This window comes from Bos mutus, chromosome 1, assembly GCF_027580195.1.
Source record: "Bos mutus isolate GX-2022 chromosome 1, NWIPB_WYAK_1.1, whole genome shotgun sequence".
Lineage (NCBI taxonomy): Eukaryota > Metazoa > Chordata > Mammalia > Artiodactyla > Bovidae > Bos > Bos mutus.
The window spans coordinates 149,767,898-149,785,448 of record NC_091617.1 but is presented as its reverse complement, the minus strand read 5'-3'; the positions used below and the strand labels follow the sequence as shown (position 1 = coordinate 149,785,448).

General features: G+C 47.3%; 1 protein-coding gene across 3 annotated transcripts in view; it reads right to left on the bottom strand.

Annotated features, from left to right (window-relative positions):
- The window catches only part of ERG (ETS transcription factor ERG), a 314,438-nt gene that overhangs the window by 214,530 nt on the left and 82,357 nt on the right, over nt 1-17,551 (bottom strand). For all 3 annotated transcript variants that reach the window (XM_070377271.1, XM_070377256.1, XM_070377237.1), the window contains exon 3: nt 11,003-11,090. In XM_070377271.1, the coding sequence (XP_070233372.1) occupies nt 11,003-11,041 (39 nt within the window). In that variant the 5' untranslated portion in view covers nt 11,042-11,090. The remainder of the gene's footprint in view (nt 1-11,002; nt 11,091-17,551) is intronic.

The window sequence follows — 17,551 nt, the reverse complement described above, 5'->3', positions numbered from 1 at the left end:
TTATTTAACTTATATGCAGAGTACATCATGAGAAACGCTGGACTGGGAGAAACACAAGTTGGAATCAAGATTGCTGGGAGAAATATCAATAACCTCAGATATGCAGATGACACCACCCTTAGGGCAGAAAGTGAAGAGGAAGTCAAAAGCCTCTTGATGAAAGTGAAAGTGGAGAGTGAAAAAGTTGGCTTAAAGCTCAACATTCAGAAAACGAAGATCATGGCATCCGGTCCCACCACTTCATGGGAAATAGATGGGTAAACAGTGGAAACAGTGTCAGACTTTATTTTTCTGGGCTGCAAAATCACTACAGATGGTGACTGAAACCATGAAATTAAAAGATGCTTACTCCTTGGAAGGAAAGCTATGACCAACCTAGATAGCATATTCAAAAGCAGAGACATTACTTTGCCAACAAAAGTCTGTCTAGTCAAGGCTATGGTTTTTCCTGTGGTCATGTATGGATGTGAGAGTTGGACTGTGAAGAAGGCTGAGCACCGAAGAACTGATGCTTTTGAACTGTGGTGTTGGAGAAGACTCTTGAGAGTCCCTTGGACTGCAAGGAGATCCAACTAGTCCATTCTGAAGGAGATCAGCCCTGGGATTTCTTTGGAAGGAATGATGCGAAAGCTGAAACTCCAGTACTTTGGCCACCTCATGCGAAGAGTTGACTCATTGGAAAAGACTCTGATGCTGGGACGGATTGGGGGCAGGAGGAGAAGGGGACGACAGAGGATGAGATGGCTGGATGGCATCACTGACTTGATGGACGTGAGTCTGAGTGAACTCCAGGAGTTGGTGATGGACAGGGAGGCCTGGCGTGCTGTGATTCATGGGGTCGCAAAGAGTCGGACACGACTGAGCGACTGAAGTGAACTGAACTGAACTGAGGACATTCAGAGCAGTAGTGCAAAACAATGAAGCCACCAGTGTAAAAAGAAAAAGAAAAAACCTCAGTTGCTTTGATAAATGCTTACGATCATACTAGACTGAAAAATGAGTGTTAGTCTCAGTCATGTTTGACTCTTTGCGACCCCATGACGGTGGCCCACCAGGCTCCTCCGTCCATGGGATTCTCCAGGTAAGAATACTAAAGTGGGTTGCCATTCCCTTCTCCAGGGAATCTTCCTGATCTTGACACTGGGTCTCCTGCATTGCAGGCAGATTCTCTACCGTCTGAGCGCAGCCCAGTAAGACTAGGTTAATCATTAATAATTATTCATTATCTAAGCAAGGTCCACAGAAACACGTCAGGTGCTTGTTAAAATGCAGATCTCTAAGTCCAGCCCAAACTTACTGGAGATGGAGCTTTCTCAAAGAGCCCAGGAATCTGCATTTTGATTAGATCTCTGGGCTATCTTCTGAGAACCACTTCTGCGAGAAACCTAGCATGAACAATGCACAAATCATTCTCCAGGCATATGATCTGAACATCCTCCAATCCCCATTTATAACCCTGGTAAAGCCGGAGCCCTCCCTGAAAGTCAGTGTCACTGAAGCTTAATGAGAAGTTGCCAGTTTGGAGGAGAGCACGCCATTAAGCCCCCCAGAATTTCCCCTGAGCACAGCGCCCACCAAGAGATGGAGCTCAGCCCCAAGGAGGAGCAGGAAGTCAGTAGCAAGAGACAAAGTCAGCCCTGCTCCAGCGAACTTCACCCAGAATATGTGCAGGTAAGACTTTGGATGTTAAAGCCTCTACAGTTTTGCCATATCGAATATCTTGATATTTTTAAACAGTGTTACCTTCTGGTTACACAAATCATCTCCATTCACTGTGGGAATATCAAAGATTTGCTTTTCTGTGTTTCATTAAGTGCCACCGTCCCAGAGAAAGATGAAAGCACACAAAAATGAACTTGCAGTGATAAACAGCCAGAGTAGCCAGGTTTGTCGAGGGATGTGCTAAATAACCCCATTGGCATGTGATCAAAGCTCATTTACTGAGGAAAACACAGGTAGCCTGTCAAAGGCTCGCATCATCTTCCCAGGACACAGATTCAGGGAGGAAAGCTCTGGGCCTCTGTTGAGCATGTCATCGAACAGATAACCAGTCCACCCTCCTGGGAAGCAAAGTCACTATGAATTAGATTTGCAAACAAGTGCAAAAGGCTCACGGTTCAGGGGGTCCTCCATGGGTCAGGTAGGAGCTGGGTAGGGTGCTCCCACCTGGGAGCCCTTGTCTCTTCTCCAGGGTGACGGGACAAGTCACAGAAGGCATCCAGTCGCTAACTCAGATGCAGACTGGGGCACTTTCTGCATCTGCTTCGTGTTACTTTAAAAGCATCCTGCTCATCGGCTGGGTTCTCAGGCCTCCCAGTGACCTTGTGCTTAATGCTGGCTACTTCTTAAATCTCTTTCAGACCCTTCCTTCTATGAAATGCAAACAGGGTTTAAGTTTAGCATCTTTTATGGTCAGAAATATTTAGCATTGCTTCCAGAGAGGCAGCCATGGAGTCATCTGGGAAAGAAGGCAGTCCAGCAGTGGACTTCCTGGCAACTACTGACCCTGTTATCTTTACAGCTATTTCCAGAATATTCCCTTTTTCATTCTCCCCTCTTACTATCACTCTGTAAGTGTATGCTAATATATTTATAATATTATACATTAATAATATAATAATATACAACTGCTTTAGTTTTTAATAATAATATACTGTGATGTTATTGGCGACAGTTAATATATTAATGTATAACACATTAATAACATATTAATTATATATGTGTGTACTAAGTCGCTCAATTGTGTCCAACTCTTTCCAACCTCGTGGTGGACTGTAGCCCACCAGGCTCCTCCATCCACGGGATTTCCCAGGCAAGAATACTGGAGTGGGTTGCCGTTTCCTTCTCAGTGGATCTTCCCAACCCAGAGATCAAACCCGTGTCTTTTGTATCTTCTGCGTTACAGGCAGATTGTTTATCACTGTGCCACCTGGGTAATAAAGTGTTAATAATATATTATCAAGCTTATCAGTAATATATATAAACAATATAAAAATATATTATACAATTACTATAAAACTCAACAATATATAATATACTGCATCATATATTAATAATACATTATATAATTAAGGATATTAATGATATTGCAATATATTGATAATAATGTGTGATGTTATAAAAGTGAAAGTTGATCAGTCGTGTCAGACACTTTGCCACCCCATGGACTATACAGTCCTTGGAATTCTCCAGGCCAGAATCCTGGAGCGGGTAGCCTTTCCCTTCTCCAGGGGAATCTTCCCAGCTCAGGGATTGAACCCAGGTCTCCCGCATTGCAGGCAGATTCTTTACCAGCTGGGCTACAAGGGAAGACCATGTGATGTTATAATAAGTGTTTAATGGGAGCCAAGCACTGTTCTGAGTGCTTGAAAAGCATTAACATTAACTAATTTAATCCTCATGATCCTATGAGGTAGGTACACTATCTATCCCCAAGTTACAACTGCGGCAACTGATAAGTGTTGTCTGTTGTTCAGTCGCTAAGTTGTGTCTGACTCTTTGCAACCGCATTTACTGTAGCACACCAGGCTTCCCTGTCCTTCATCTCCCAGAGGTTGCTCAAACTCACATCCATCAAGTTGGTGATGCCATCCAACCATCTCATCCTCTGCCGTCTCCTTCTCCTCTCGTCTTCAGTCTTTCCCACCATCAGGGTCTTTTCCAATGCGTCAGTTCTTCGCATCAGGTGGCCAGAGTATTGGATTTTCAGCTTCAGCATAAGTCCTTCCAATGAACATTCAGGACTGATTTCCTTTAGGATGGACTTGTTGGATCTCCTTTCTGTCCAAGGGACTCTCAAGAGTCTTCTCCAATACCACAATTCGAAAGCATCCATTCTTCAGCACACAGCCTTCTTTACGATTAAGTAATAGTGCCAGGCTTCAAACCTAGACCATCTGGCCCCAACCCACTTCTAAAAAATGGGCCAAAAAATATATAAACGTTAAAGGGGAAAGGAACAGGAAGGGGAAAAAAATGATAATTAGAAACAAATCCGGAGAAAGTCGATTTTTCAATCCTTCTCCACATGTGGAAGCAACTAGAAAGCAGAGCAGACTACCCTGTGTTCAACTGTCTGCGACTGATCCTCACACGAAACCCTGGGAGCAGGAGCTGGAGGTTCGCTGGCCATGGACCCCAGGCCTGAGCCCGGCGTGCTCCTCTGGACCGCAGAGCAGCAACAGGCTCCAGGCATTTCTAGACGAGGCAGCTCGTGGGCCCGACCTGGGAGCTATCAAGTGGGGCACAGTCTGAAGCCCCTGACGCTCCACCTGGACCAGCACGCTGGAACCCCCAGGAAGACCGTCAGGCTGTCTGTCCCCAGGCAGAAGCCACACTGGCCCAGCACAGGGCTTGCCTCAGGACCAGCTGGGACGGGTGAGGTGGTGGGGGGAGGTCCAGCCTCTGCCCTGCGCCGTGTCCCAGAACATGTGTTTGGGGAACACGTATCTTCTGCCCCGGACTGCAGACACTGTGTCTTTATGGTCTCTTATTCCCATATCCAGGTTTCTCTGGTGGCTCAGATGGTAAAGAATCTGCCTGCCATGCAGGAGACCCGGGTGCAACCCCTGGGTTGGGAAGATCCCCTGGAGAAGGGCATGGCAACCCACTCCAGTACCCTGCCCAAGAATCCCACAGGCAGAGGAGCCTGTTGGGCTACAGTCATGGGGTCACAAAGAGTCAGACATGACTGAGCCACCTACACCTAACCCTAACCTACACCCACAACCCATTTCAAGTACACGGAAGGCTTTGATAAAAAATGTTTGAATGAATGAACAAGTGAATCAGAGAGAGATTCCTTGTTGCAAAAGGATGCAATGAAGTCACTCAAAGAGCTAAAGGCGGGTGGACTCACTCAACTTGGAAATGACCAATGGACTGAACAGACATTTAGTTGCCGGGGGCGGCGGGGGGGCGGGTGGTGGCTAAAGGAGGGGGGCATTGGGAGTCTGGGGTTAGCAGATGCAAACTGTTATACAGAGAATGGGTAAACTAAGAAGTCCCACTGTGTAGCACACGGAACTCTGTTCAAGGACCAGTGATACACAATAATGGAAAAGAAGCGAGAAAAGAGCGTGTATGTACGTGGATGACTGAATCACGGCGCCATATAGCAGACATTAACATACCCTGCAAATCAACTACTGCTTAATTTAAAAACAAAAGAGCAGAGCACAGAGCCTGGAGAGCCCCACGCTCAGGTTCGGGCTGGCACAGCCCGTCACCACGGTCCCCTGCCCAGACGCCACGTAACCAGAGCTGGCTCCTACCCTCCTCAGCAGCCAGACCAGCGATGGACCAAGCAGTCTCTCTCTGCTACGGCGAGCATCAAGGGTTTACAATTAGAAAGTGTCTTCCCAAACGTGATGCCGTCCTGAGCCACCCACCTCCATCTTCCCATCCTCCTCTTTCAGCAACTTACCTTCTTTACTGTAAATATCACTCTTACACAAACAGGATATGTGACACTGTGCAAGTTAAAGAATGCGGAGCAAACATTCTCACTTGAACTCAGCCGGCACAGGCAACGCCACGACCTCAGAACTCCCCCCGACCCGAGTCCCTCCCCCAAGCCTTGCCCTCCCTGACAAGGCATGTTTTTCTGTCCTGAATTATTATATGCATGTTGCGCCTCTGTTCTTCTTTTTGCCACATATGTGTGTGTCTCTGAACAACATATGTTTTGTAGTTCCTCCTCTTTTTGATCTTTATATGCGGAATCATACTCTATTTATTCTGCTGTGACTTTTTTTTTCACCCAACCTTGAGAATCACACACACGGATACACAGACACAGCTAAATGCTTGTAGTTTATTCTTTGCCGCTGTGTAGTATTCCTTGGGGGGCAGACTGTAATTCATTTATCCTTTCTCCTGGTGGGCATTTGGGTGGTTCTAGTTGTTTGCTTATGCATGTTTCCTGGCACCCGTGTGCAATAGGGCATACACTAGGGCAGACCTGCTGGAGCATGATTAGCTTACATAGGCAACACCAAACTAGTAACAAAGTACAGTTGGTGTTATACCAGCTTGGCACCAGTGTGGAGGGAAGGACTCTCTGTACCACTTCCATACTTCTATGCCAGTAATTGACATTATATGTAATATAATTGACGTTATATCTATCCCTTATCCCTCAAGCACCTCTCAGAGTAACTAGCCAACTAGTCATTTAGCCAACTAGCCAACATGTCCCATACATGCACTCATTCCCTTGGATGTGGTCACGATGTTTCAGGTCCACACGTATCCATGAAAAGTACATGATGTTTGGGAAGTGCATGTGCTTCCCTCTACGTAAATAGTACTGTGCCACTGAGCTCATCCTGTTTTAGATTTTTTTTTTTTCACTCAGTATTTTCTAAGAGGTATCCACGTGGCTCTATGTAAATCAGACACGATGACACTGTGAATTCTTCAGTATGGATATGGTACCCTCATTTTACCAACCACAGGAGCTCCTGGCGGGATCTAGGTGCATTACTTGTAATAACAGATCACTAAATCCTCACACTAATCCCCAAAGTAGGCACTTCCGCTTCAGAAAACAGGAAACCAAGCAGAGAGATTAAAGAAGTCGTTCAACATCACCGAGTTCACAATGATAGAGAGGGAATTAAATCAGGTCCTAGGAGGCCAGGACCCACGTCATGAACTTTGCCAAAAACACACGGCTCAGGGAGTTTCAGGAACCAGCACTGTGAGGTCACACACCCTGTGATCCACAGGGTAGAACTAAAATTCAGACCCTTTCCCTCTCAGTCCCATCCTCCTTTGGCCGGTTCAAAACTGTATAGTATTCCAAGTGGGTAGCTGGTGAATGGCAAAGGAAACGATAACAAAAGGTACCAATCGGACATCTCTTTAAAGTCATAAACTTCACTACTCTGCTGATCCTCTTCATCCAATGTTAGTAAAAGGAAATATTAAAACAGAGCTCTTATGAGGAAATGCAACACCATACATGGGGAACTCCTTTATCAGAATGAGAATCCATTACCGAAATCTTCGCCAAATCCTAATAAAATGGATTTTCTAGTCTTTTTTTCCCTGCTCAGGATGTAACAGGAAATAGGAAACAACTCCACATTGGACTTTGTGGCCTGTGCTTAGTCATGCTGGCCAGCACCTTTGTAAAAACGTTGCCTATAGCCTGAAATGTACAGAAAAGCCCATTCTCAAGCCTCTAACCTTTGAAGGTACAGCACTTCCCCATTCTCAGAGATAAAAAGTTCCAGAGCAGAAAGCAACAATTGTCTCATTGGAAGTTTATAGGAACACTGTTACAAGACCTAGGCAGGCAGCTGCAAGAGCAAAGGATTCCCGCACCAAGAAGTTCACAACAATGAGGCTCACCACCTCCCACGCCCCCTTTTTTTAGAAAAAAAGAGGCCCGAGTTCTTTAGGACACTAGTCCACCATCTTCTCCGTCTGCTGGCTTTCTGAATTAAAGCACTATTAATTCCTCCAACAACTCACCACTTATCTCTGAATTTATTAGCCTGTCATGCAGCAAGCAGTATGAGTTTGGCTGCAGTTAACAGGGAAAAGAGTCCGGATCCATCTTTGGTGGTAAAAGGTGCTACCCGTTAGTAGAGCAACAGAATGGTCACATGACCTAACCAGCTAAGTGCATACTGTTGTGACACGGTAATTTTTATCACAAGAACGTGCTTGAGCCTTCCCTGGTGGTCCAGTGGTTAAGAACTGACCTGCCAATGCAGGGGACTCAGGCTCCATCCCTGGTCCACAAAGACCCCACATGCTGAAGGGCAACTAAGCCCAAGCCCATGTGTCACAACTCCCGAGTCAGGGCTCTACAGCCTGTGCTCTGCAGCAACAACAAACCGCGGTAAGGAGAGGCCCCGTGCTGCGGTGCAGACTGTGCGACTAGAGAAAGCGTGCTCGAAGCAACGGACACCCAGCGCAGACTTAAATAAATAAATAAAAAGTGCTTGGCTGCTGCTGCTAACTCGCTTCAGTCGTGTCCAACTCTGTGCGACCCCATAGACAGCAGCCCACCAGGCTCCCCCGTCCCTGGGATTCTCCAGGCAAGAACACTGGAGTGGGTTGCCATTTCCTTCTCCAATGCATGCATCTGTGTTCAGTCTCTTAAGTCACATCCGACTCTGTGCGACCCCACAGACGGCAGCCCACTAGGCTCCTCTGTCCACGGGATTCTCTAGGCAAGAATACTGGAGTGGGTTGCCATGTCCTTCTCCAAAAATGTGCTTGGAAGGGCCGGAAAAGAAAGACAAATAAAACGTGCTTAATAACTTACTATTCTCGTCAATGAAGAATAGGCTAAAAATACATTTAAAGTTCGGTTCACTTTCCTTGTAAACTAACTGCCACGACCGTCCCATTATGTAAGTCAAGAATAACATTTCATAATTATTTACCATCCCTCCTTTGTAAAATCATTTCCAGCTCTTTCAATATAGAAAGGATAAGAGTAATTTGCTCTGGCAGGAAAGAACTATAGGAAGCTATGTGGGATACATTTCCTAAATACAAAAGGATCATTTCTCTCCTCCAGATCAGCCTATGCAGGGCTACGAAGGATGCATAAAGTCTTTATGGCTGTCTCCCAGCACAACTGCCATGTGAAGTCAATTCTGCAGAGAATTCAAGTACTTTTCAGATGAGAAAAACATTTCTGGAGCAGTGAGCCAAAAACAAACTCTTCCACTCTCTTCATTAACATATCAAGTGAACCTTGTCATGTGTCATTTATAAGAACTTCCTCTCTGAGAAATAAGAGCTGTGTCCCTTAGTCCAGAACCAGAAACATCTCAGCACAGAAAATTTTACTGAGTAAACTCCCCAAACTGGGTATTTTAAGGAAACAGTAGAAAGCAGTCTTATTTTCCTGACTGTTGTCAAGGACACCAATTCCATATACGGAAAAAAAAGGAAGTCCAGGAATAATTATTAAAATTTCAGTAGGTGGAATTTGATAGATTTACAAGAGAAGCAAATGGCTTTAATAGAATTCTATCTCAGAGCCAACATCGGCTATTACTATCTGCCTCTCTAAATTGCCAGTTCATCTTCAAAGACACAGAAGCAATTTGAGTTGAAATTTGTTTCTAAGAAACTCTCAAGGTTACCATTTCTCAAAATTATCCTTCACTTACATTTACATTAAGCAATATGAAGATAATAAGATAAATCAGAGCTGAAAACATAGCTTACTTCTGAGATCAAATACAGAATGTTTCTCCTGAAGACATTTACAGGGATCGTGTTTCTCAGAGTTGTCTGTTTGGACTGGATAAATTAACTTTAAAAATCTGCAATAATTTCTTGCTGACCTCATCTTTTCCTTCTGGTTGGTTACAAATAAAACGCCAGTCAAAATGAATTTCAGTTGTTGCTGCTCATACTCTGAGCTTCAGAAGATATTTCTTGTGTCACTTTCCTTCTCCGAGAGCTTCTCTTTGCAACCTGTGGCTTCGTGATTAACAGAGACTGAAAAGAAAAAAGGTCCCCTCCTCCATCTGGGTGTAGCACAAACACACTCACCAAACACGTTCCAGATATTTCTGAAGAAACCTTATCACCGCCACAAGAGTTTTCCCACTTGTGTTTCTGTAGACATAGCAGCCATACCCCAATAAACCGTCACACAGAAATCAGACGATAGTGTCTGCCAGAAGGTCCTCTCCTCTCAGTCCCTGGAAGAAATCTAGCATCCTCCACACCCTTTGGACTCCCTGTATTTCTCACACTTGCAAGAACACCCAAAAAGCTATAAAAAAAAAAAACCACACACACTTAAAACTCATTACTTCTAATTCCATTCTCAAAGAAATCAAATGTGTGTGAACGTGAGTTGCACATGGTACACAACACTTTTCCAAATACACTGCTTTTAAAATGCACACGTGTATGTAAATGCGTGTGTACATGTCACTTCGGAGGGTGTTTTATGTTTTAGTAACCCCCCCAAAATGGTAAAATCGTTCAATACCATAAACTTTCTCCTTTATAAGCCATTTTCAATTTTCAATAAATGTTTCAGGTAAAAAGTAAAAATTAGAAAAAAAAAAAAAAAACCGACCAGGCCACTTGGGGAAATGAATTTATATGGGGAAAGTCAGGAACTGGCAAGGCAGTGAGCGAGTTGGGCCAATGCAGACAGCTGAACCAACCAGGGCAGGTGCAGACAGCCTATCTGGCTGATGTAGCTCAAGCCCCAACATTTTCTGTAACTTTTATTTGGGTCAAGTATATGAAAACCATCACTTCATTTCCTCCCGGTGGCTGCAACCACGTGGACACGGAGCCTTAAAAGGAACGGGCCAGCTTCCTTGCAGGGACTTGCCTTGGCTCGAGTCTCAGCCCCTCAGTTCTCTCACTTCCAGAGCCCGCAGAAGAGCTGTCAGTGGGCAGAGGAGGGGAGCAGGTGTGGGTGACGAGCTGCTGAAGTGTCGGGGCGCCCCGATAACACGGCAGCTGAGCGCTGGAAACCCAGGCCTCCGCCCCTCCCGTCTCTCCCTAGGTAACCTCGGGAAGCGTCAAAGAGATGGAATTAGAACAGAAGTCAGAGAGTTTGGATGTGGTTTTCGATGTTAACTCAGGGGTCAGCTCTCCTTCCCTGCAAAGAACCAGATAGTAAATACTGTCAGCTTTGCAGCCCATATGGTCTCCCAAGTTGGAAGGGCTCAACTCTGCCATGACAGCGTGGAAGCAGCCCCCGACGGCATGGAAATGAGCATGGCTAGAGCCCAGGAGAACACTCCTTCTGCACAATGAAATCTAAATTTCCATCATTTACATGCACTGCGAAATATGCTTTTGATTTTTTTTTCAACCATTTAAAAATGTGAAAGGCGTTTTCTTAGCTCCCGAGCTGTGGAAAAACAGACAGTGGACTGGGTTTGGCTCACAGCTGTAGACGGCCGACCCTGGTACTCACTGAGAGGTGGGCAGAGGTCTGAAAATCCAGTCAAGGAGGAAGTCAGGGCAGTTTTGTGGCCAGGATGGAACCTACCTTGATATGAGCTGCTGGGTCTGGGACAGTCTGAATCATGACCTTCAGGAGGCGAGCGCGGCTACCATTCACTCAGCATCCCAGGCAGCTAGGAGACACAAAGGGGTGTCATAAACAGCTGTAAGCAGCCACGAATCTGTGTTCTGTGTTCCATCAGGACTGAACACAGCACACACACACAACAGTAAAGAAATCCCAGCCCTGCATTAAATGTTTGCCTTTATTTTAAAAAAAAAAAATTATTTTGCATTGGAGTATAACCGATGAGGAAGGACAGGGAAGCCTCGTGTGCTGCAGTCCACAGGGTCGCCAAGAGTCAGACGCAACTAAGCCACTGAACAACAACAGCAATAGCCAATTAACGGGGCTTCCCAGCTGGTAAAGAATCTGGAGACGCAGGAGACATGAGTTCGATCCCTGGGTCGGAAAGGTCCCCTGGAGGAGGAAATGGCTTCCCACTCCAGTATTCTTGCCGGAATATTCCCATAGAGGAGCCTGGCGGGCTACAGTCCACGGGGCCGCAAAGAGTCGGACACGACTGAGCACATATAATGATTAACAGTGTTGTGACAGTTTTAGGTGAACAGTGAAGGTCTCCTCAGATGTTTGCCTTTAGATATGGACAGTGAATGAAGTGACCAGAAACCTGACTTCTCTTATGTCGGGAATAACATTTAGTTTTAATCCCCAAAACCGTAAGATGTCAAGCTCCCCAAAATTCAAGTCAAATTCAGTTGATACACATCATTTTACATGAGCAGCATCTATGAGCAATCATTCAAAGGAAGAAATGAGACCCCCCAAAATGATAATTACTATTATATTGATAGAATTGGACTCTGATATTTCTACCCAAACTAATATCATCTATACATCTGTACTTTGGCCACCTTATGCAAAGAGTCAACTCACTGGAAAAGACCCTGATGTTGGGAAAGACTGAAGACAGGAGGAGAAGGGGGTGACAGAGGATGAGATGATTGGATGCATCATTGACTCAAAGACAGGAGTTTAAGCAAGCTCCAGAAGATGGTGAAGGACAAGGAAGCCTGGCGTGCTGCAGTCCATGGGGTCACAAACAGTCAGATGTGACTGAGCAACTGAACAGCAACACACATCTGTAAGCTTCATGATTGCTCAAGTGCTCAGTCATGTCTGACTCTTCGAAACTCTATGGACAGACTGTAGCCCACCAGGCTCCTCTGTCCATGGGATTCTCCAGGCAAGAATACCAGAGTGGGTTTTCATGCTCCCCTCCCGGGGATCTTCCCAACCCAGGGATCGAACCCCTTGTCTCTTGCATCTCCTGCACTGGCAGGCAGATTCTTTACCACTGTGCCACCGGGGAAGCCTGTGGACACCCAGGGAAGTCACTAACTTCTCCAAGATCACATGCTTAATAAGAAACAGTGCCGGGATTCAGGTCAGACTGGCCTGACACCAAGACCCAAAAGGATCTTCGGTTTCACATAATTAACAGGTTTCACCCTGTACTGTGAAGATAATTTAATGTACTGACAATTTAAACCCACATGAATTAAATGTTATGATACCAGTATTCTAGGGATAAAGACTTCACCCAGGATACTCCTTTCTTCAGGTTACAAACCAGCATGCTGCAGTTCTTTTCTGCCTTCCCACCCCAGAACCAGTCTCCACTTTCCACCCCCCACAGCCTGCCAGTGCCCCCCAGGGTTGACCCCTACAGACGACCTCAGCTGAGTGCCCTTGCCTTCTGGGCCCGATCAAGTCCGACCAATGGGACACTGTCTGCTGCTCAGGGGGTGGGAGGAGAGAAGGGCAGTGGTACTTCTTCCCCGCAGCTACCCACCACCCACTGTAGGCCCCCTCCATTCCTGGCCATAGTCCAGCCAAAGCTGACCCCAGGGGGAACCTCTCCCATCCTCAGGACCCTTTCTCAGGGCTCCAGGCACCGTTTCCCCAATCAGCTCTGGGCTTCTGTAGGTCTTAGCCATCGGTTGCTTTCTGGCACTGAAAACAACTTTTTCTAATTTATGTTCTTAGGTGGGATCACTTTTTGTTTAACAGTTACTGTTGTGTGTTTTCTTTTTCGTAAATCAGGCCTCTGACTCTGAGCAGTAGTAAACTTCAGAATGAAAACAAGCAACTTGATGACAGGAAGACAGACACAAATGCGGACTTCCAAGTTTGCAAACACATCACTCCGGGGGGTCTGCTGGGGCTCTCACAGGAGGACATCTGTAATCCAGGCTTTCTGACCCTCTCGAGGCACAAACACATCCACTTTCGACACAGCTCGGCCTCTCATGGGATGCCTTCATCTTCAGGTCTGCATGCTTGGGGGTGTGTGCGTGTTCATCACTCAGTCGTGTCTAACTCTCTGTGACCCCATGGACTGCAGCCTGCCAGGCTCTTCTGTCCATGGGATTTCCCAGGCAAGAACACTGGAATGGGCTGCCGTTTCCTTCTTCAGGAGATCTTCCAGACCCAGGGATTACACCCATGTCTCCAGGGTCTCAATGGATTGGTAGGTGGAGTCTTGACCTCTGAGCCACCAGGGAAGCCCTAATGCTTGGGGGTGGGGTGGGTGGGGTGGAGTCTATCCCCCAGGCGGCTGCAAGTCCCAAGAACAGGGGGAGCTTGGTTGTTCAGGAAGATAACAAACTTGGAACCTCAGACATTATTTTTTCCTAAAGCCAAATTTCTTCATCCTGGGAAATATGCAATTCCCCCTTCAAGTCAAAAGTAAGTCCTCTGGGGGATAATAGTTGCTAAATATGCAAAAGGAATGAAGCACGGTCTTGAAATTGACTTGGGGAACGGTTGAAGCTAACCCACATTCTTGGCAAACTAGCGGGAAGAGGACAGAGCACGGGGGCCTGGCCAGAGATCTCTCGGAACTGGCTCCCCTGGGGGTGGGGGGATTCCTTTGACTTCCCCAGGACAGCCTCCTCAGGGCTTCCGGACAATAGGAAGCCCCCACCCACCCAACCGCTGCAGAACCCCATGCTCAGGAACAAGGGTTCTTTTTGTAGGCTTCAGCATCCCCCCTAGGAAGCTCGCCCCACACTACCCCTCCCCCCTGCACACACACACCACAAGCCTGTCCCCTACCCTCAAAGCCCAGGAGACTTAGCAACCACCTCTGGTCCTGAAACGCTGCAGAAGGAGGCTCTGGGGGGCCCTGAGCACAGTTCTCCCTTCCCGCCTGTGGGAACCCAGTCCCCGTGCCCCAGGGCGGCACAGCAATGTGGCGGGGGCCCGAGGTGGGTACATGGCTGGGACCCGGCCCACGTGCCAGGCCCACAGAGGAGCCACCCTGGACACTCCAGCATGATCATGTCTCAGATGACCACAGCCCCTGGCAACATCGGGAGAGGAGAACTGTCCAGCCTGGTACGGGATTATGGGAAACACCAGTAGGCTGTTGTGTGAGGCTGCTCAGCGTGGGACTGGCTCACGGCCCACATAGGAAACCAAAGTGCCCTGCGTGTGCTGGGGATGCACAGAGAAGGCGGGGACTAGCAGGCTCACACTTTCCTGTCATGCTATGGTGGGTTAAAAGAGGGCGTCAGTTCTCCATGCTTCTCCAGGTCCGTGCCTTCCGCCTGTGACAGGGGTTCCTCTTGCTAAGTAGGGTCTGCTTCCCCAAGCCCGGTTCTTGGCCTGCCCCTGGGCCTTGCTTCATCCAACAGAACACAGGAGGAGAGCCCAGGTCTCAAGAGACACCAAGTGTCTCCACTTGAAACTCTCTAGCCCCATGGGAACCTGCCCGGGCTAGTGCTTTGCAAATGTGAGGCATGTGGAAAAAGCCCAGTCATCCAATCTCTCCAGCCAAGACCACTGATCATCCATCTGAGAGCCCATCAAACCTGGGGCACGTGAGGGAAACTACAAAACCAAAACTTCTCAGGAAGGTTAACGTGAATGGCAGACCCACGGGCTCATGAGCAGAAAAAATGCTCCTTGTTTTAAACCACTGAGACTGGAGATACAGTGTTCCATGGCATTTTTGTGGCAATTACCAATATACACTATATGCTTTTAATAACCAGGTTACCTAGATGCCCCTCAAGACTTTCCCAACTAGAGAGATAAAAGGTGACTCCAATAGGAATTTCAAAAGAAACTGACTTCGCCTCAACCTACAAATAAAGCATTTCCATTCATCTAAGAACGAAAGTGTTAGTCACTCAGCCATGTCTGACTTTACGACCCCATGGACTGTAGCCTGCCAGGCTCTTCTATCCAGGGAATTCTCCAGGCAAGAATACTGGAGTGGGTTGCCATTCCCTTCTCCAGGGGATCTTCCCAACCCAGGGATCAAATCCAGGTCTCCTGCATTGCAGGGAGATTCTTTCCAGTCTGTCTGAGCTACCAGACATGATCTAAAACCTTGACCCACCCTCAAAATGAGCTGGGAAACTGAAGAGGAACCGAGAAACTTCAACCAGAAGACTCTGGGATTCTCGGAGCCCTTCCCTCCAAGCTGAATCCTCACTTCCCATGATGGGACTCTGCCAGCCTGCTGGGGTTTCTAAGCACAGTGAAACAGGATCAACATTCTGGATATCCAAGACCACAGATGCATCACAGAAGTCACAAAGGCCATTGGATCTGTAACCCAGTAAGACATAAACTTAATAACGACTGTTTATGTCTCATGTCTTTTATGAGGAAGTCTGGGGTACTTTCAAGGCATAAGGATGAAGCTGTGGGGAAGGGGATATATAGATTCCAGATGCAATACAGCCACGCCCTTCAAGGGATGGAGAAGGGGAAACAATTGATACAGATACTCAGAGTTCAGTCATGACAGCAGGCAGCCAGGGACACTGCCTGGTGAGGGACATGGAGAGTACCCAGAGGAGGGAGAGAGCCACAGAGATGCCATCATGAAGCCTTTAAGAGCAAGAGGCACGTGGACTGGCAGGAAGGCAGGGAAACGGGGAACCAGTGCTCCTCCCATCCCCCCACCCTAGGGAGCCAGGGTATATGATACTAACCACCTCCACCACCACCAGGATCACCATCAACTCAAAGAACGTATGGACCAGTCAATGTCAATGAGCACCAAACAACTGATGCTTTTGAACTGTGGTGCTGGAGAAGACCCTTGAGAGCCCCTTGGACTGCAAGGAGATTCAACCAGTCCATCCTAAAGGAATAGTCATTGGAAGGACTGATGGAGCTGAGGCTCCAATATTTTGGCTACCTGTTGTGAAGAGCTGACTCACTGGAAAAGACCCTTTTGCTAGCAAAGATGGGGGGCAGGAGGAGAAGTGGGCAGCAGAGGATAAGATGATTGGATAACATCACCAACTCAACGGACAGAAATTTGAGCGAACTCAGGGAGACAGTGGAGGCAGAGAAGCCTGGCGTGCTGAAGTCCACAGGGTCGCAGAGTCAGACACAACTTAGCAACTAAACAACGATAATGTGAATGGTGCTGTCATCCTCCAGACCACATCAGCTAAGCAGGGGCAGCCCCAAAGCCCAGGAGGTGACGGCTCTGGCACCTTCCCCACTGTCTCTCCCCTTCACAAACACCCTCAACTGTCTTTGCAGTCCTTTGGTGTCTGTTCTTCGTCTTTTTTAAAAGCTCTTCTAATTCACTTTTGTGTTTCCAGTGAGCATTTCTCAAATATTTGGTCATTGTTGAATGACCTGATGCACTGATATCCCTGTAGGAGCCTTTTATTTTCTCCTTTACTTGCCCTTGAACCCTTGCAAAACTTGGATCTGTGTTGTCTAAAAAACCTTTCTCAACTGCATACTTCTTGCAATAAATTCCTTGGGTAATGTATATGTTTATGACTTTGGATTTCACAACCCAGTGTTCTTTTATTATTGGGTATCTTGAAAACTGAAACGATCCCTTCTTCATCCCTGTTTTGAAAACGCCAAAGCTTACTACACAGAAACAAATATTTGATTTGGGTTGCTTTAGATAAAACTGCATCAAGTGCGGACTGGCACACAGGGCCAAAAGGAAAATAAGTGCTGTGTAATTAGGGAGGCAATGCGGTCAAATGGTTAAGAGAAGGCCTGGATATCTGCGGGGCTGGGGCCAGAACAGAAAAAGGACACTCCCTCCCTGCTTCTCTTCCCAACCCGGCTCTGGCCCCCGACACAATCATGGGGACATTCCAGTCTACACGGCCCTGATGGCCGCCTGTCAGGTCTAGAAAGGCACACACAGGACCTGCCACGGGGATGGATTTCAAGGAAGGAGCCTGCGTCGGCCCCAAAGATGCTCGGGACAGTTTGGGCAGGAGCTCTGGGCTCCCAGGCACTTCAGGTGCTGTGTGGACTGGGGGATGGGCAAGAGAAGGCCCGAGAAGGCCTGGGGGCAGGGCTCCCTCAAATGGTAGTGCATCTGAGCAGAGGTGCAGAGTCAGATGCAGGATGGAAGCCAGATCCGGTTTTCCACCTCAGTTCAGTTCAGTTGCTCAGTCATGTCTGACTCTCTGAGACCCCAAGAACCACAGCACACCAGGCCTCCCTGTCCATCATCAACTCCCGGAGTTTACTCAAACTTGTGTCCATCAAGTTGCTGATGCCAAC